Source organism: Engystomops pustulosus, chromosome 8, assembly GCF_040894005.1.
Source record: "Engystomops pustulosus chromosome 8, aEngPut4.maternal, whole genome shotgun sequence".
Taxonomy (NCBI): Eukaryota; Metazoa; Chordata; class Amphibia; order Anura; family Leptodactylidae; genus Engystomops; species Engystomops pustulosus.
Genome location: NC_092418.1, coordinates 52,526,583 through 52,547,824, shown reverse-complemented (window position 1 = coordinate 52,547,824; position 21,242 = coordinate 52,526,583). Strand labels below are relative to the sequence as shown.

Below are 21,242 nucleotides of genomic sequence, written 5' to 3'. Positions count from 1 at the left end.
AAGAATGAAAACAATTTTTTTTGTTATTAGATGCGTTCACACTAAGTTCTAAACTACCAGAAAATTAGAATTATTACCTTGGTTCGTACCGTATGTTATGTGCATTTTTTAAGACTCCAGCCCCAGCACATAGCCTCTCTACACCATTCCTAAGGATAAAATGCATTTTTTACTATTAAACTGTAATTAATAATAGAGTAATTAATAAAGCAATTAAATAAATTTGATACACAAGTCACCAAAAAATAAAATTAATTAAGGGAAGGGTACATTTGAAACAAATGTATTATATTATGTAAGCACTTTTACCTCTTAGATTTTTCTGGTTACTCTTTGATTGTAAACTCTTGTGAGAAAAAGAACTCTTTCCTATTGTTTCAGTTTTTGACCACCTGCTGTGCAATGGCAGTCAGCATGTGTGTGCAAATATGGAGATATATCTAAATGTCTCCACATCTAAGTTTATCTATACATAGATACCAAATGATTATCTGTACCATGTAAGCAAGTGGTTAAATAGATGAAAGGTGAGAGTTCTCAGTTGTTGATTCCTTTTATTGGCTAACTTAAAAGGAAGCTGTTATTTGCAAGCTTTCAACACTAATTAGGTCTCTTTATCAGTCATGGTATAAGACAAAATCTGAATAGAACACAAATTTATACACAAATATACACAATAATGATATGGTTGATGAGACAAGTAATAAAAAACAGAACGATCAATGGAAGATTGTTTTCATAGTATTCAAAGTTTTACACTCTTTAGAAAAGACAGAGCAAATAGAAAAGGAAGTGGGATTGGTCTGTATGTCAGAAGAGACTTGAACCGATTGTGAATGAGATAATGGTCAATAATGATACTAAGCTGTGTAAAGTAATTAATACGAAGGTTGATAGATTAGCATTACAGAGGGATTTGTGGATGCAAGAAGAGTGAGCAGAGAAATGGTTGATGAGGTTTAATGTAGATAAATATAAAGTCATGCACCATGGAAACAAAAAACACACACAAGGTGTCGATTCAGCTCACCCCTTTCTGTTGCTCCGTCTCTGATACTGTGCAGGTGCTCTTGGATCAGTGTGAAGGCTGGAACACGAAGACGTAGTGGAAAGATTATCCCGGCACTTGCTCCACAGACATGACATGATGGTTTATTTTAAATAGCATGTATTTACCACTGAGTAGTAGACCATGAATAAGGCGTGACCGCCGAAACGCGTAGGTCTGTGTATTGGACTCTTTGGACACGTGTTCTCAGTTTTATTTCAATAAAAGAGAATCTTTACTACGTATGTCTTGCAAGTCTGTGGAGGAAGTGCCGGGATAATCTTTCCACAGTGTATAAAAAGGACATAGTAGAACTGGAACGGGTGCAGAGGAGAGCAACCAAGATTATTAGGGAAATGGGAGACTAGAATAGAATGACAGATGACAAAATTTGGGATTATTCAGTTCAGAAAAAAGATGAGGGGAGACCTCATTACAACGTGCAAATACCTGAACGGGCAGTACAAGGAACTCTACAAACATCTTTCTATACCTCGGCCTGTTACCAGTACAAGGGGGCATCCTCTACGCCTAGAGGAGAGGCGATTCTACCATCACCATAGACAAAGGTTCTTTACTGTAAGAGCAGTGAGACTATTAAACTCTCCGCCGCAGGAGGTTGTTATGGAGGACTCTATGTACATGTTCAAGAGAGGCCTGGATGCCTTTCTGGAGAACAAAAATATCACGGGTTAAGGGGGAAAAACATTTGCTTAATACTTAACCCTTTCAGGACCTGGCCCTTTTTTGTTTTTTCATTTTCATTTTTTACTCCCCATGATCAAAAATCCATAACTTTTTTATTTTTCCATGTACAGAGCTGTGTGACAGCTTACTTTCTGCGTAACAAATTGCACTTCATAGAGATGGCATTGAATATTCCATGCCGTGTACTAGGAAGTGGGAAAAAAATTCCAAATGCAGTGAAATTGTTAAAAAAACGCATTTGTGCCGTCTTCTTGTGGGCTTGGATCTTACGGATTTCACTGTGCGCCCCAAATGACATGTCTACTTTATTGTTTGGGTCTGTGCGATTACGGGGATACCAAATTTGTATAGGTTTTATAATGTTTTCATACATTTAAAAAAATTAAAACCTCCTGTACAAAAATTTTTGGGGGGATTTTGCCATCTTCTGCCGCTAATAACTTTTTTATACTTTGGTGTACTGAGCTGTGGGTGGTGTCATTTTTTGCAGATTTTGATGACGTTTACAATGTTATAAATTTTAGGACAGTTCGACCTTGTGATCACTCTTTAAAGAATTTTTAAATTTTTTTAAATGACAAAAAAAGTGCCATTTTCGACTTTGGGCGCGATTTTCCGTTACGGGATTAAACGCAGTGAAAAACCGTTATCATATTTTGATAGATCGGGCATTTTCGGACGCGGCGATACCTAATGTGTTTATGATTTTTACTGTTTATTTATATTAGTTCTAGGGAAAGGGGGGTGATTTGAGTTTTTAGGGTTTTTTATTATAATTTTTTTTTTTAACTTTTTTTTATTTTTATTTTTAGTACTTTTCAGACTCCCTAGGGTACTTTAACCGCTCGCGGGTGTTACCGGTAAGCCTTTGCTGCAATATGCAGCAAAGACTTACCGGCTATGGAGAGGGCTCAGCGCGTGAGCCCTCTCCCTGCACCCGCGGCCAACCCGTGACGTGCTATTACGTCACGGGTCGTGAACGGGTTAAAGGTTGGACTTGATGGACTTGCGTCCAGCCTTATATACTATGATACTATGAATAAGGGATGTGAGGAGCCCGAATCTTTGTGCGTTGAGATTCAAAGCCAGGGGAACTTTGAGAAAATTATTTTTCAGCGTAATCTATTGACCCCCCCCCCAAGATCACTCAGCAAATAGGGAGTTACCTATATGAATAGTTGTAATTATGGAATACTTTAACTTTCCAAATATAAATTGAGGTCAGGGTTCTTAATCTGAAAGGGAAGAGATTTTATCAACTTTCTGCAGGATCGTTTTATGGTACAGCTTGTAGAAGATCCCACAAGAGGTGATGCAAAAAATGGCAGCATCTGGGAAACTCTTGGGAACAGTGATCATAACAAATATATTTATGTATACAAAAACATTGAATTTCAAGATTTTCAATTTAGGGCTGCACTACAGGATAAAGACTGTCACATGATGATACTAATGTCAAATGGAAGACATTCAAATCTATACTGGGTCTTGAAATACATCAAAATTTATATCTATAGGTAACAAGTAAAGACAAGCTAGATTACTCCCCACGTGGCTAACAGCGACAGATAAAATGTAAATAAATGCTAAAATTACTATGAATGAAAATGAAAAAAAGTACTGTTTATAAAATAGGTCAGAGCAGCTGGGACCACTGTAAACTGAAAATGGGGCTTTGTTGAGAGGAGTAAAAGAGAAAGAGGAAATACTAAATGTTTTTTTTGGCTCTGTATATACAATAGAAGAAAAAAACATCTGGCGTAGGTGGTGCCAGTGCAGGCCATGCATCCTGTAATATACTAGACTGGCTGAATGTAGACATGATCCAAGCTCAATAAAATAAATGTATACAAGGCTCCTGGACCAGATGGGTTACACCGCAGAGTTCTTAACCCGTTCGCGACCCGTGACGTAATAGCACGTCACGGGTCAGCCGCAGGTGCATGGAAAGGGCTCACGTGCTGAGCCCTCTCCATAGCCGGTAAGGCTTTGCTGCATATTGCAAGCACCGATCGCGGGTGTCTTCCTGCTGATCGCCGCCGGCAAAGCTACCTGCGGCTTCAAAAAGATGGTGACGAATGGGCACGCCATCTTTTTGAGGATTGCCGCTCCCTGTGACATCATCGGGGAGCGGCGATCCGTCGCCATAGCCAGCGTCTGGTCTCACGAAGACCCAAGGCTACTTTGGGTTAACTCATGCTATCAGCACATTGTAATGTATGAGGTGTAAAATCCCCATATACTTCAATACTGTAGTGTGGCAGTATATGATAGGATCGCACAGACAACCTAGGGTCAAAGTACCTTAGGGAGTCTGAAAAATAGTAAAAAAAAAAATTATAATAAAAAACCCTAAAAACTCAAATCCCCCCCCCTTTCCCTAGAACTGATATAAATATAAATAAACAGTAAAAATCATAAACACATTAGGTATCGCCACATCCGAAAATGCCCGATCTATTAAAATATGATAATGGTTTTTCACTGCGTTTAATCCCGTAACGGAAAATCATGGGAAAAAAATCGAAAATGGCACTTTTTTGTCATTTTAAAAAAAATTTAAATTCTATAAAAAGTGATCAAAAGGTTGTACAGTCCTAAAATTGATAACATTGTAGACATCAAAATCTGCAAAAAATGACACCACCCACAGCTCTGTACACCAAAGTATTAAAAAGTTATTAGCGCCAGAAGATGGCAAAATCCCCCCAAAAATTTTTGTACAGGAGGTTTTAATTTTTGTATGTATGAAAACATTAAAAAACCTAGATAAATTTGTTATCCCCGTAATCGTACAGACCCAAAGAATAAAGTAGACATGTCATTTAGGGTGCAAAGTGAAATCCGTAAGATCCAAGCCCACAAGAAAACGGCACAAATGCGTTTTTTTTTACCAATTTCACTGCATTTGGAATTTTTTTCCCGCTTCCCTGAAGTGTAATTTGTTACGCAGAAAACAAGTTGTCACACAGCTCTGGACATGGAAAAATAAAAAAAGTTATGGATTTTTGATCATGGGGAGTGAAAAATGGAAATGAAAAAACAAAAAAGGGCCAGGTCCTGTAAGGGTTAAAGAACTCAGTTCTGTTATTGCTGTGCCCCTGTTTAATCTCTTCACTCTCTGCACCATACATGTACAGTGCAGAGGTGTGGGGTGCACTGAGTGTATCTAGTGTATGCCTGCACTTATATAAGGACAGTTTGCGCCAGACGAGATAAATGACAGTTTGCGCCAGACGACATTTGACGTAATAGTACTGCATGGCGGGAGGTGCGTTCCCGCAAAATGCAGTACTATTACGTCAAGCTTCTGGCCCCGGCTCCTAAACGGAGCCGGGGCCAGAAGCTGCGGGTGTCGGCTATATATTATAGCTGACACCCGCCTCTAACACCCGCGATCGGAGATTTCTCCGATCGCGGGTGTTAACCCCTAACATGCCGCGGTCGCGCTGACTGCGGCGTGTTAGGGGCGTTTTGCAAGAATCAAACCGTGGTTCTGATCGCAGCCCCGGGGCTGCGCGATCCTCCTCCGTGAGCCGGGTCCTGCTTTCTGGCTGCGCATGCTCATCTGTATTACACTGTGTAAGGTGAAGAATAGCTTGAACAAGTGATCAGTGGAAAACATTTAATAAAAACATTTTTTAATAAAAAGAATTAATTAAATAAAGTTAAAGTCCCCTAAACACAAACATTCCCTATATTCATGCAATAAAGTGAAAAAAACACAAAATCGCCAAAAAACCCACATATTTGGTATTGTCGCGTCCGTAACAATCCGTACAATAACTCAGAAACATTATTGGGCCCGCTTGAGGAACTCCGTAAAAAAAAACCCGAAATACTCGCCAAAAATTTAAATTTTTTATAAAATCTCTTCACAAAAATGTTCTAAAAAGTGATCAAAAAAAGTTATGTATGCCAAAATGGTATCAATATCAAGTTATGTCCCCGAAAAGATGGCGATGCAAAAAACAAATGAGATTTCCTCTATATTCGTTTTTTTCCAGTAAAATTGTAAAAATAAATGAAAAACTATATAAATAAGGTATCACCGTAATCGTAGTGACTTATAGAATAAAGATAATATAGTATTTTTAGTGTAAGGTGTACGACCCCCAAAAAAAAACAAAAAGAAAGGAAACCAAAATTGACAATTTTCTTTTCACCCATACATTCAAGAATTAATAAAATCTCATCAATAAGCTAATGACCCACTAAAATAGAGTATTTGTAAAGTTCATCTCATGTCGCAAAAAATAAGCCCTTATATTGCCAAATTGCCAAAAAAATAAAGATTGTATAGCCAATAAAAAGTGACAATGCATAATCTGCTCTGAATGGCGCAGCTTCTCTTTGATGCCCTGGCGTGTGCCCATACAGCAGGTTACCACCAAATATGGGGTATTGTTATATGCGGGAGGGATTGGGTATCAAATTTTTTGGAGCGTTTTGGTATTTTATCCACTGAGAATTTGTACATTGTTTGAAAAACACATTAATTTAGCCAAAAAAAATGTACTTTCAAAATTGTATCCGATTTAGTTTTAACCCCTGTAAAACAATTAAAGGGTTAATAAACTTCATAAAAGTTGTTTTATGTACGTTGAGGGGTGTAGTTTCTATAATGGGGTAATTTAAGGGTTTTTACTTTTATTTAGGCCTCTCAAAGTGATTTGAAACCTGAGCAGGTCCCTTAATAGCAGGATTTTGCAGTTTTTATGAAAATGTGAAAAATCGCACCTAACGTTCAAAGGCCCATAACATCCTACAAAAATAAGAGTATGCATAAAAACCATGTCCACATAAAGAAGACATTCGGTTAATGTTAGTTATTAAGTTTTTTTGCTGTTATGACTATGTGTGGAAAAAGTAGAACATTTTGAAGTTTGAAAATCGAGAATTTTTCCAAATTTTCACCAAATATCTGATTTTCTCATAAATAAATGCAAAACATACCACCAAAATTTTTCAACTAACATGAAGTACAAAGTGTCACGAGAAAACAATTTTAAAATCACTTGGCTATGTTAAAGCGTTTCAAAGTTATAACCATTTATAGTCACACAGGGAAGATTTGAAAAAATGGGCCGTGTCAGGAAGGTGAAAAGTGGCTTCAGCGTTAAGGGGTTAAACAATATTATGGTGTTAGATTTCATTCATAAATGTATGAGTGACTTCCATTTGGTTAGAGAAAGTGTGTGCTATCACTATAGTATAACTTGTTCATTTTGTTGTTAAATTATAAATAGAGTTAAGAGGTGGATTTTTATTTTATCAGATTCCTACGAATTAATAACTCCTAAGGGTGTTAATTGAGTTGAAAGCAAGATATATCAAATCTATTAGTGATCTGAACATTGTTAGTAAACGGACATTGTTTATTTTTTGTCATTTGGAGTGGCGGTCACTGGGAGTTATAAAATAGCTATTGCTGCATTTCGAGCTTATGTGATGTTCTCGATCTCCATCTTGTTAAGAAAAGTACATTTAACCTTTTTGACATTCAGGAAAAGAGTCGGTGCTGAGGTCCTCCATGTGGTCGGAGAGGTATGCCGCCATCTTCCGGTGAAATAATAGTGGTGTAAGGTTAGGTGTTTTTGGGACTTTATAGTGTCTTGTTGAAACTACAGATGGTGACAGTGGTAAAAAAAGGGTACCTGCTTCTTTGGTGTGTTATGCTTGGAGGGTTGCTGTCACCTTGGGAGATGACTTATGACTTATAATTATACATAAGCTTGGATTTTTGTATGTAGAAATTTGTTTCTCTTCGAGACTACAATAAAAAATAGACTGAAGGCGTTTTGCTTCTCTCAGATTCTTCTGCTTGTTTATATTGCTTTTCTGTTATGAAGAGGTTAATTAAGTTATGATTTTGGTGGCCTCATTGAGGCCATATGGGACTAATGTACTTATTGTATAATGTATTTATTGTATTAACTCCTTAAGGACGTTGCCAGTTTAAAGCTTAAGGCTCAGCCCGATTTTTTTTTTGGATTCTGACTTGCGTCACTTTATATGGTTACAACTTTTGAACACTGTTACTTATCAAAGCGATTCTGAGATTGTTTTTTCCCCACATGTTGTACTTCATTTTAGTGGTAAATGTCGGCTGATAAGCTTTGCGTTTATTTACAAAAAAAAAAAGTTTTTTTTTTTTTTTTAAACATTTGCCATTGTTGAAATTCGAAATCATCACGTTTTCAGGCAGATAGATTTACCACCTAAATAAGTTACTGAATAACATTTCCCATATGTCTACTTTACATTTTCATAATTTTTGAAATGTCTGGATAATTTATTTTGATGTCACGCGGCTTACAAATCGAATAGCAATTTTCTGTATTTTCAGAATTTACTATTTTGGGGATAAATCCCGTTTTGAATGAAATTTTACATATTTAGCATCAACCGATTTTCAAATGTGCTCCCCTCAAGAAACAGCTTTTAGGAAGATTAACCCCTTGAGATCTTCAATCTGGAAATCAAAATGAAGGTGAAATTTAGAATGGTCAAATTGTGCCGGTTATACGTTTATTTAGCCCTAAAATTTACACATTTCCAAAAGATAAAAAGATATAGTCCACCATACAATTTGTTCTATAATTTCTCCTGAGTACAGAGACCGTTACTTGTGGCCATTACAGGCGGTCCCCTACTTAAGGACACCCGACTTACAGACAACCCATAGTTACAGACAGACCCTCTGACCTCTGGTGAAGCTTTCTGAATGCTTTACTATAGTCCCAGGTTGCAATAATCAGCTGTAAGGTGTCTAATGAAGCTTTATTGATAATCCTTGCTCCCATTACAGCAAAAAATGTTTAAACTCCTATTGTCACTGGGGCCAATTTTTTTTTTGTCTGGATCTATAATTATAAAATATACAGTTTCGACTTACATACAAATTCAACTTAAGAACAAACCTCCGGACCCTATCTTGTACGTAACCCGGGGACTGCCTGTACTTGTTTTATGGGCGCACAGCAATGCGCAGGAGGGAAGGAGGGACCTACAGCTGCCAGGATTTTAGTTTCCTCATTGGCCTCTTTTGTAGGCTATAAAATTTTTGCTTTTTCGTTGTTGAGGCCTTGTGACGGCAATTTTTGCGGTATAATATGCTTTTTCCAGTGTTACCATTTTGGGTTTGGAACCCCCTATTGTTGAAAATTTAGAACTTTTTGAGGGCAGGAGTAAAAAAAAATCAATTCTGTACTGGATTTTTTTATTTATTAATTTTTTTTTCGTGTTCACCGTATAGCCTAATAATCCTGTTATCTTTATTCTATGGGTCGATAGGATTACGGGGATACCATACATGAATATTTTTTCTTACGTTTTACTAAATTTGCCAAATAAAACCCTAATGTGGAAAAAAATCGATCATTTTTGCATTGCCGTCTTCAAGTGGCATAACATTTTTACTTTTTTGGCTACAGAACTGGTTGATGGCTTGTTTTTTTGCAGGAGATGTTGTACTGTGCAAAGGTATCATTCTTGGGGTACATATGTTTTTTTGAACACTTTTTATTGCCAAAAATAATAATTTTTGGCAGTTTTTTAACAGTTTTTTTAAACGGGGGGGCGATCGTGGGGGAAAGACCCGCGAACTGAGCCCACTCTGACCGCGGGTGTTACACTGCAGTGTCGGCTATATGTTATAGCCGGCACCCCTTGTTTCCCGAATAAATGTATTATTGTGTATTCAACACACTTCACGTTTCCTTCGTTTTTCAAAACTATCACTTCGGTCACTTCCTTCAGATTCCATTATCATTCCTTTTACAAACAGATTTATATTCAATATAGTTTATTGAAAAGAAAGAAAGGTAGTTTACATATAATAAACAGTATACAACATCATGTACAAACCGATTTCAGGGTACCATGCCGAGGATCACGCAGGATCACTTTGCTATTTGCACGAAAAGTGTACATGGTTTATAGGTAACAATCACATGTAAAGATATAGTAAAAGGGCATGAGCTTGGGAAATTTGAGAACTGGGAGTATGTCCAACCTTTCTAACAGAATGTAAGAAACAAGCCTCGTGGATACAAGGCATTATAACTTGTCTTAAATTTTTAAATTTATGACAAAAGTTTGCTAATTTTACCTTTGCATAGCCTCAGCATGTTTGGTTCTATGATAAGAGGTAAATGGAAAAAAAATAGAAAGAGGGGGAAGGTAAAGGGCTGGGGAGGAATGGGTAGGGGGAATGACAGAATTCCCCACTAGAATCTCCAAATACAAGTAAACAGTGCAGTATAGGTGGGTGTCCCTTTAAAAACAAACCAGGGTTTCCAGGTGCGAGTGAATTTTTCAGTAGTTAGATTCACTTCTGCGGTGAGCTCCTCCATTCTACATATATTTACTAACTCTTGTACCCATTCTGTAAAATGGGGAAGGGGAGTCGGAGATCTCCAATGGCGGGGGATGACTGATGGTGCAGCTGTGAGAAAGAAACGAAGGAGGGCTTTTTTTCTGTGTGCTAATGCTACCTGGGAAAATTGATAGTAACCCAATTTTAGCTGAGGCATAGTACCTAGGCTATAAGTGAAAATTCTTATACTTTATCCCAGAAGGAACGGAGGTCTTGACATACCGGTCCCTCCTGTCGCGTTAGGGCAGGTCAGTATTCTCCAGCCCTCTCCAGGTCTAGACAAGCCCCATACAAACTTCAGCACTGCGGTTTGCAGTTTCTTAATAAAGGACGAGGGGGGGGGGGGGAAGGATTGGAGCCCCTTGAAATAAATACAAGAAACTGGGAAGTACGCCCATTTTGAGACATTAATAACCCCAAACCATGATAGTCTTTTTTTGTCATAAGAGGAAAGATCTTTCAGCGTTTTCGCAGATAATGGGACGTAGTTAAGGGAGTAAATGGAATGTGGATCAGGGCGGAGAGGTAGTGGGGCGGGCGGAGAGGTAGTGGGGCGGGCGGAGAGGTAGTGGGGCAGGCCCCCTGCCCAACCCACCTCTCTTGTGTCGCGTCCTGAGCCATGTGTCAGGCCCGGCCTGCGCGCCTTGCGTCCTGCCCGGCCTGCGCGCCTTGCGTCCTGCCCGGCCTGCACGCTTTGCCTCAGGCCCGGGCCGCACACCTCGCGTCCCGTCCGACTTGTGCCCGGCCTGGCCCGTCCTAGCACCTCACAGCGCTGTCCACCTTCTTCCTGATCCTGCAACCACGTTCCGACTGAGCGACATCCAGCTGGGGTAAGTATAATTGCTACATATGTAAATGCATGTATACTGTATGTGTTTGTGTGTATATGTGCTGTATATGTGTTTTTTTGTGTATTTATGCTGTATATCTGTTGTGTATACTGGATGTGTGTGTATATATGCTGTGTATGGTGTATATATGCTGTATATCTGTGCGTATGTGCTGTATATACTGGATGTGTATGTATATATGATGTATATCTGTGCGTATGTGCTGTATATACTGGATGTGTGTGTATATATGATGTATATCTGTGCGTATGTGCTGTATATACTGGATGCGTGTGTATATATGCTGTATATCTGTGTGTATTTGTTGTGTATACTGGATGCGTGTCTATATATGCTGTATATCTGTGCGTATGTGCTGTATATACTGGATGCGTGTGTATATATGCTGTATATCTGTGCGTATGTGTTGTATATACTGGATGTGTGTGTATATATGCTGTATATCTGTGTGTATTTGTTGTGTATACTGGATGCGTGTCTATATATGCTGTATGTCTGCGTATGTGCTGTATATACTGGATGCGTGTGTATATATGCTGTAAATCTGTGCGTATGTGTTGTATATACTGGATGTGTGTGTATATATGCTGTATATCTGTGTGTATTTGTTGTGTATACTGGATGCGTGTCTATATATGCTGTATGTCTGCGTATGTGTTGTATATACTGGATGCATGTGTATATCTGCGTATGTGCTGTGTGTATATATTGGATGTGTATGTATATATGCTGTATATCCTAGATGTGTGTGTATGTTGTATATATATTTGGTGTGTATGCTGTATATATGGGATTCGTGCATATATATGCTGTACATACAGGATGTGTGTGTGTATATGCTGTATATCTGTGTGTATGTTGTAAATTTGATGTGTATATACTGTATGTGTGTATAAATCTGTAGACACGTATATGAGTGTAAAAATGATTGTGATTGTGTAAAAACATGCATGTGTTTTTAACCTCTTAACGCTCAGCGTCCGATATATCGGACGCTGAGCTCAATGACTTAGCGCTCAGCGTCCGATATATCGGACGCTGAGCCCATGCCGTTTCAGCTCAAGATCTGAGCCGAACCGGCATCGGGAAACACGGGGTGCCGGCTGTGACTGATAGCCGGCACCCCAGTGTAACACCCGCGATCGGAGTCGACTCCGATCGCGGGTGCTTAACCCGTTAAATGCCGCGGTCAGCGCGACCGCGGCATCTAACATGCCTCTGGGGGTTCTTTCCCCCACGATCGGCCCCCCCGAACCATTTTCGGGGGGCGCCGATAGTTGCTATAGCAACTCTGGGGTCCGATCTGGACCCCAGAGTTACCTTCAAGAATTGCCGGTAAGATGGCGTCTGTGACGTCATCTTACAGGCACAGTGCCAGCCTATGCAAGTGCATAGGCTGACTCTGATAATACTCTGCAATACATGAGTATTGCAGAATATTATCATGAACAAGCAATCAGATGATTGCTTGTTCATTTCCCATGGTATAAAAGTGAAAAAGTAAAAAAAAAAATGTTATTCAATAAAAAAATAAAGTAATAAATCACTAAAAATGCCCAAAACCCCCAAAACATATAAAGAGACATATAACTAAAAAAAAAGTCTAAATCATAACACAAACCCCACATATATAGTATCACCGCGTCCGTAACAACCCGTAGAATAAAAGTAAATCATTATTGAACCCCCACGATAAACGCCGTAAAAAAAACTGCTATAAACCTTCCAAAAATTATGATTTTTAGCTATTCAATCCCACAAAAAATGCTATAAAATGTGATCAAAAAACCATGTGTACTCCGACATGATACTGGTGCAAAGTACAACAAGTCCTGCAAAAAACAAGCCATCAACCAGCTCCGTAGCCAAAAAAGTAACAATGTTATGCCACTTGGAAGACGGCGATACATAAATGATAGATTTTTCCCCACATTAGGGTTTTGTTTGACAAATTTAGTAAAACGTAAGAAAATATATTCAAGTCTGGTATCCCCGTAATCGTATCGACCCATAGAATAAAGATAACATGATTATTAGTCTATACGGTGAACACCAAAAAAAAAAAGAGTAAAAAATCCAGTACAGAATTGATGCTTTTCTACTCCTGCCCTCAAAAAAAGTTCCTAAATTTTCAACAATAGGTGATACCAACCCCAAAATGGTAACAATGGAAAAAGCATCTCATCGCGCAAAAAAAATGGCATCACATGGCCCAAATAACGAAAAAGCGAAAATTTTATAGCCTTCAAAAGGGGCCAATGAGGAAACTAAAATCCTGGCAGCTGCAGGGCTCTCCTTCCCTTCTGCACCTCGCTGTGCGCCCATAAAACAAGTAATGGCCACATGTGGGGGGTCTCTGTACTCAGGAGAAATTGCAGAACAAATTGTATGGTGGGTTTTCTCTTTTTATATTTTGGAAATGTGTAAATTTTATTGCTAAATGAACGTATAAGGGAACAATTTGACCATTCTAAATTTCACCTCCATTTTGATTCAATTACTATGAAGATCTCAAGGGGTTAACAATCTTCGTAAAAGTGGTTTCTGATAGCTTGAGGGGGGCAGATCTGAAAATGGGTTGGTTATATAGGGGGTTTTGATGCTAAATATGTAAAATTTCATTCAAAACTGTATTCATCCCCAAAATAGTCAATTCTGAAAATCCGGAAAAGTGATATTCTTTTTGTAAGCCACGTGACATCAAAATAAATAATCCAGACATTTCAGAAATTATGAAAATGTAAAGTAGACAAATGGGAAATGTTATTCAGCAACTTATTTAGGTGGTAAATCTATCTGCCTGAAAACGCAATGATTTTGAATTTCGAAAATGGCAAATTTTTCAAAAAATTTATCATATTTTACTTTTTTTTTGTAAATAAACGCAAAACTTATCAGCCAAAATTTACCACTAAAATGAAGTACAACATGTGGGGAAAAAACAATCTCAGAATCGTTTTGATAAGTAACAGTGTTCAAAAGTTATAACCATATAAAGCGACGCAGGTCAGAATCCAAAAAAATCGGGCTGAGCCTTAAGCTACAAAATGGCTGCGTCCTTAAGGGGTTAAGGAAATGGTCTGCTATGGAGCCCATTACGCTCCTGATCAGAAAATTGAATTACATCAGCGACGGCATCCTTGTTGCCGATGTAATTGAAATATGATTGTCTTTTACTGTGTCTGAGCTCAGCTGCCAGGGTCATGCCACCACATGAGTTCACTGTTAAGGGGCCCACTGAGGCTCTATCGCCCAGGGGCCCACTGAAACCTGGAGCCGGCCCTGGATGGGAGGAGGGCGCTCAGTCTATGGCAAGGACTTTCAAGTAGATTTTGACGTCTACATTCAGTAGAGATATTGGCCTATAACTGATAAGGGGCCACGAGATCCTTCCCCTGTTTTGGTATCACACTTATGGTCGCCTCTTGAGACTGGGGAAATTGGCAATCATTTGAGATGAAGTTGAAGACTTTAGTGAGGAATGGGGTCAAGAATTTCCTAGTAAGCTTATAAAATGCTGGTGTGAACCCATCAGACCCTGGACTCTTAGCGGCCAGAGTGTGCTGGATTACGTGATTAAGTTCTCCTTCATCTAGGGGTGATTCTAGGGCTTCCACCTTTTCGTTCAATAAAGTCGGTATGGCTGTGTCGCATATATGAGTTTCAATGCGTCTTGTGCGCTGGGGCTCATCCATATCCGTGAACTGGTTGCAGATGTGGTGTAGGTCATCGTATCAGGTACTGAAAGTGTCCAGGATCTTAAGTGGGTTGTGGGTCATTGCACCAGCTGGATTTCAAAATCTTAGGGACATAGGTCACTAAGCTGTGTGGGTGCAGAAGATGGACTAACAATTTACCTCATTTATCTGCGTGTTCATACAGATTGTAAAAATTGTGACATGCTGTAGATGGGTTTGGTCAAGCAAGGAGCAGAGGGCCTCTCTTTTCAATGTTAGGTCAGCTAAAATCTCTGGGTCCTGGGATTCTTTATGGTGCCTCTCTAAGTCAGTGTTTGACTGTAGCAGCGATGTTATTTTAGTAGATTTCTCCTTTTTTAATCTGGAGTCATGCCGCATAAACACCCCCCTGAACTCTCCCTTAAGGGTTTTCCATATATGAGGGGTAATGAGGTAGTATCGTCAACGTGTTCCTGCAGGAACCGCTCCGCAGAGGGCTTTAATTCTTCTGCACACAGGGGATCCTTTAGCAAATTATCATTAAGTCTCGAAGCCCAAGTACGGTGCAGGGAGTCCGAAGAAGTGATGGAGAAGTAAACCCGGGGCATGATCTGATAGGACTATATTTCCTATATTCGCCATAGGGTCCCAGCTAATTAGTTTTGTGTCCCACTAAAAATATGTCTATCCTGCTTTATGTTTCATGGGCTGGAGAGTAATAGGTAAAATCTATCCGGGGGGTGGAGAATTCTCCATAAGTCTGTCATGCGTAGCACATGCTAGTCCTGCTGTAAGGCACGCATATGTTAGACAGGGGTGGGGCGTGACCCGAATGAGCTGTCGATTGCTGGGTTCAATATAAAGTTGAAGTCACCCCCTATTATCAAGTCCCCCTCTTTGAATTTGCACAGTGTTCGTAGTATCAACCAGCACACGGGAGCCGGATTTGAGTTGGGTAGGTACCAATTGTATAAGTGGTAGCATGTATACGGAGTTTAATGAAGAGGCATCTTCCCTGGGGATCTATTTTCGTGTCAAGGATGGTGTGTGGTGATGATATATGTATGCCTATCGAGGCCCTCTTAGATCTGGCCTCTGAGTTGGTGCTATGATACCATGAGGTGTAGTATCGGTCTCCGATCCGGGGTACATCCATTTTGAAATGGGTTTCTTGGAGGAGTAGAATTTGCACTAGTTGTATGTGCTTACCGTAAATAATTTGTGCCCTCTTCGGTGGGGTGTTGAAGCCCCTGGCATTGAGAGAACCAAGCTTTAGGGTGGCCATTAACATGAGCTAGGGAGAATTTGTGTGCGTATAAGGAGAACAAGGGTGTAGCGTTTGGGATAGGCCAGACGGAAGGTAAGATGGGGAGGGTACAAAGGATGGGTAGAAGGTGTGAGAGAGGGTAGGAGATGAAGTTGAAGAAAGAAAGTAATGACAAACAGGGTGGACGAAGTGCCAAGTGGTGCTAAGTAGTTGGGTCACTGTCGGACCAGCAGACAGTAACACCCCTAGGGGACGGTGATTATCCACGGAAAGTGCCCCCGGGGTCTAGGGATTACCAGCGAAAAAGAATGTATAATTATGTGATAGCGGATAGCTATCTGGGATGCCACAGATCAGAAGGATATATGCTAAATTAACCATAAAACAAGGATACAAGAAGAGCAATGAGAGGTGGTCAATGATCAACTTGAGGTGATCCGTCACCTGAAAAGGAAAGATAAAGGTACTCATGGTTGCAGAAAATCGGATCGTCCCTCTCCTGGATCCGGCCATCTTCAAAGTGTCTAAGTTGGCGTCATCTAGGGTGTTCTTGGGGTCTTGGAAGAGAACCCCACTGGTTGTCCAGGACAGGAGATGACCATTCCAACTGCAAGGATGGCATGAACCGCAGCAAATGCCGGGATATCTCGTGGATGACGAATCACCAGCACGCGGCCATTATGTTTCACTTGTAAACGAAAGGGGAATCCCCATGAGTACAGGATTTTTTTCTGAGGAAGTGAGTCCAACAGGGGGTGGAGTGCCTTCCTCTTCAATGGGGTGAGTTTGAAAAGATCAGGGAGTAGCTGTATTGTTGAGCCTTTAAAGCAAATCTCTCTCTCTTTTGTGGAGCATGATGGATTCCTTAAGTTTAAAGCGGTGAACTCTGCATACAATATCCCTTGGCTTGTTCAGGTCCGCCAACCTGGGGTCTAGTGAGCGATGTGCTCGGTTGAGCTCCAGAGGAGTGCCTGTAGTGTAGGGTAACTAGCTGCAGCTTCAATGGATTCTGGGAGGCCACAGACTTTTATATAATTTCTGCGACCACAGTTCTCTAGGTCTAATGATATGCTCAAAGCAGCCCCCTTAATGATATGCTCAAAGCAGCCCCCTTAATGAATTGTCAGCAGAGGCCCCCTTGACGAGGTGGCAGCAGAGGCCCCCCCCTGACGAGGTGGCAGCAGAGGCCCCCCCTTGGCGAGGTGGCAGCAGAGGCCCCCCCCTTTGCGAGGTGGCAGCAGAGGCCCCCCCCTTTGCGAGGTGGCAGCAGAGGCCCCCCCCTTTGCGAGGTGGCAGCAGAGGCCCCCCCCTTGGCGAGGTGGCAGCAGAGGCCCCCCCCTTGGCGAGGTGGCAGCAGAGGCCCCCCCCTTGGCGAGGTGGCAGCAGAGGCCCCCCCCTTGGCGAGGTGGCAGCAGAGGCCCCCCCCTTGGCGAGGTGGCAGCAGAGGCCCCCCCCCTTGGCGAGGTGGCAGCAGAGGCCCCCCCCTTGGCGAGGTGGCAGCAGAGGCCCCCCCCTTGGCGAGGTGGCAGCAGAGGCCCCCCCCTTGGCGAGGTGGCAGCAGAGGCCCCCCCCTTGGCGAGGTGGCAGCAGAGGCCCCCCCTTGGCGAGGTGGCAGCAGAGGCCCCCCCTTGGCGAGGTGGCAGCAGAGGCCCCCCCTTGGCGAGGTGGCAGCAGAGGATTAATGAAACAAAAACAATAAACTCTGTACTCACCTCACCCAGCAATCCCACTGCTTCCTCTTCTCTCTGGCAGCAGTGCAGGCAGATGCGCGTCCATCCTGCCACCTCGCCAAGGGGGGGGCCTCTGCTGCCACCTCGCCAAGGGGGGGCCTCTGCTGCCACCTCGCCAAGGGGGGGGCCTCTGCTGCCACCTCGCCAAGGGGGGGGCCTCTGCTGCCACCTCGCCAAGGGGGGGGCCTCTGCTGCCACCTCGCCAAGGGGGGGGCCTCTGCTGCCACCTCGCCAAGGGGGGGCCTCTGCTGCCACCTCGCCAGGGGGGGGCCTCTGCTGCCACCTCGCCAAGGGGGGGGCCTCTGCTGCCACCTCGCCAAGGGGGGGGCCTCTGCTGCCACCTCGTCAGGGGGGGGGCCTCTGCTGCCACCTCGTCAAGGGGGTCTTTGCTGACAATTCATTAAGGGGGCTGCTTTGAGCATATCATTAAGGGGGCCTCTGCTGACATCTCATTAAGGGGGCTTCTGCTGACACCTCATTAAGGGGGCCTCTAAGGCGTTTAAGGTGCTAAAACGTGAAGGTAGCGATGAGGCATTACAGGATTATAAAGAGAAAAATAAGTCCTGTAAAAAGCAGATAAAGGCTGCAAAAATAGAGACAGAAAAAAATTACCAGGGAGAGCAAAAATAATCCCAAATTATTTTTCAAGTATATAAATGAGAAGAAGCTAAAAACTGAGAGTGTGGGCCCCCTTAGGAATAATATGGGGTTCATGGTGGAAGGAGATGAGGAAAGGGCCAATCTACTGAATGTCGCCTTCTCAACTGTCTTTACCCAGGAAAATCTGGGTAAATTCTCTTTGGAATGTCAACAGTTTAACCCAGGAAGAGGTACGGCGCCGCCTCGCAACCACTAAGATAGATAAATCACCGGGGCCAAATGGCATACACCCCCGGGTTCTGCATGAACTATGTACCGTGACAGACAGACCGTTATTTTTAATATTTGAAGATTCACTGAGGACTGGTTATGTTCCACAGGACTGGCGCATAGCAAATGTGGTACCAATATACAAAAAAGGATCAAAAAGCGATCCTGGAAACTACACACCTGTGAGTCTAACTTCTGTGGTGGGGAAAATATTTGAGGGGTTTGTTAGAGATGCTGTCCTCGAGTATCTAACTGTGCATAACCTTATAACCCAGCATCAGCATGGGTTTATGAGAGATCGGTCCTGTCAGAGTAATCTGATTGTTTTCTACGAGGAGGTAAGTTCAAGACTGGATCTGGGGGACGCTGTGGATGTTGTATATATGGACTTTTCAAAGGCATTTGACACCGTGCCACATAAAAGGTTGGTATATAAAATGAAACTGCTGGGAATAGGGGAAAATCTGTGTATTTGGGTAAGTAATAGGCTTAGTGATAGAAAACAGAGGGTCGTCATTAATGGCACATTCTCAGATTGGGTTGACGTTACCAGTGAAGTCCCACAGGGGTCAGTATTGGGGCCACTTCTTTTTAATATTTTTATTAATGACCTTGTAGTGGGTTTACACAGTCAAGTTTCAATATTTGCAGATGATACTAAGCTGTGTAAAATAATAAATACTGAGGCAGATAGTTTAGCATTACAGAGGGATTTGTGGAAGCTTGAGGAGTGGGCAGAGAAATGGTTGATGAGGTTTAATGTAGATAAATGTAAAGTTATGCACTGGGGCCTTGGAAACAAAAAGTATAATTATGTTCTTAACAGTCAATTACTTGGTAAAACTGGAGCTGAAAAGGACTTGGGGGTATTGGTGGGTGGTAAACTTAATGTTAGTGACCAGAGCCAGGCGGCTGCTGCCAAAGCAAATAAAATTATGGGATGTATCAAGAGAGGAATAGATTCTCATGATAAAGACATAGTTTTGCCCTTATACAAATCCCTGGTCAGATCACACATGGAATATTGGGGGTCATGTACTAAGGGCCCGATTCGCGTTTTCCTGACGTGTTAAGCGAATATTTCCGATTTGCGGCGATTTTCCCTGTATTGCCCCGGGATTTTGGCGCACGCGATCGGATTTCGGCGCATCGGCGCCGGCATGCACGCGCCGGGGGTGTGGACGAACGAAAACCCAACGGATTCTGAAAAAACGCCGCATTTAAAAAAACGAAACTTGCACTTACCTTCACCAGGCCGGTGAATTTCAGGGCATTCCAGCGGGCCTCGGGGAACTTCAGCGCAGCAGCGACACCTAGTGGATGGCGGAGGAACTACCTTAGTGAAACCCGGCCGGACCCGAATCCACCGCAGAGAACGCGCCGCTGGATCGCGAATGGACCGGGTAAGTAAATCTGCCCCATTGTGTACAGTTTTGGGCACCAGTGTATAAAAAGGATATAGTAGAGCTGGAACAGGTGCAGAGGAGAGCAACCAAGATTATTAGGGGAATGGGGGGATTAGAATACAATGACAGATTACAAAATTTGGGATTATTCAGTTTAGATAAAATACGACTGTGGGGAGACCTAATTACAATGTACAAATACCTGAACGGACAGTACAAGGATCTCTCCAAAGATCTTTTTATACCTAGGCCTGTGACCAGGACAAGGGGACATCCTCTACGCCTAGAGGAGAGGCGATTCTACCATCAACATAGACAAAGGTTCTTTACTGTAAGAGCAGTGAGACTGTGGAACTCTCTGCCGCAGGAGGTTGTTATGGCGGACTCTATGTACATGTTCAAGAGAGGCCTGGATGCCTTTCTGGAGAGAAAAAATATCACGGGTTATGGGGATAAAACATTTATTTAATTCTTAAAGGTTGGACTTTTACCAGCCTTATAAACTGTGAAGGGGGCTGTTTTGAGCATATCATTTAGGGGGCCTCTGCTGACATCTCATTAAGGGGGCCTCTGCTGACACCTCATTAAGGGGGTCTTTGCTGACAATTCATTAAGGGGGCCTTTGCTGACAATTCATTAAGGGGGCTGCTTTGAGCATATCATTTAGGGGGCCTCTGCTGACATCTCATTAAGGGGGCTTCTGCTGACACCTCATTAAGGGGGCCTCTGCTGACATCTCATTAAGGGGGCCTCTGCTGACACCTCATTAAGGGGGTCTTTGCTGACAATTCATTAAGGGGGCCTTTGCTGACAATTCATTAAGGGGGCTGCTTTGAGCATATCATTTAGGGGGCCTCTGCTGACATCTCATTAAGGGGGCTTCTGCTGACACCTCATTAAGGGGGCCTCTGCTGACATCTCATTAAGGGGGCCTCTGCTGACATCTCATTTAGGGGGCCTCTGCTGACATCTCATTTAGGGGGCCTCTGCTGACATCTCATTTAGGGGGCCTCTGCTGACATCTCATTTAGGGGGCCTCTGCTGACATCTCATTTAGGGGGCCTCTGCTGACATCTCATTTAGGGGGCCTCTGCTGACATCTCATTTAGGGGGCCTCTGCTGACATCTCATTTAGGGGGCCTCTGCTGACATCTCATTTAGGGGGCCTCTGCTGACATCTCATTTAGGGGGCCTCTGCTGACATCTCATTTAGGGGGCCTCTGCTGACATCTCATTAAGGGGGCCTCTGCTGACATCTCATTAAGGGGGCCTCTGCTGACATCTCATTAAGGGGGCCTCTGCTGA

General features: G+C 42.3%; 1 protein-coding gene across 6 annotated transcripts in view; it reads right to left on the bottom strand.

Annotated features, from left to right (window-relative positions):
* Positions 1-21,242, bottom strand: part of OSGEPL1 (O-sialoglycoprotein endopeptidase like 1) — a 247,443-nt gene that overhangs the window by 46,384 nt on the left and 179,817 nt on the right. For 5 of the 6 annotated variants that reach the window (XM_072120940.1, XM_072120937.1, XM_072120939.1 and 2 more), the window contains one exon: positions 78-149. The exons of the other annotated variant lie outside the window; for it this stretch is intronic. In XM_072120940.1, the coding sequence (XP_071977041.1) occupies positions 78-149 (72 nt within the window). The remainder of the gene's footprint in view (positions 1-77; positions 150-21,242) is intronic. 6 annotated transcript variants of the gene reach the window in all.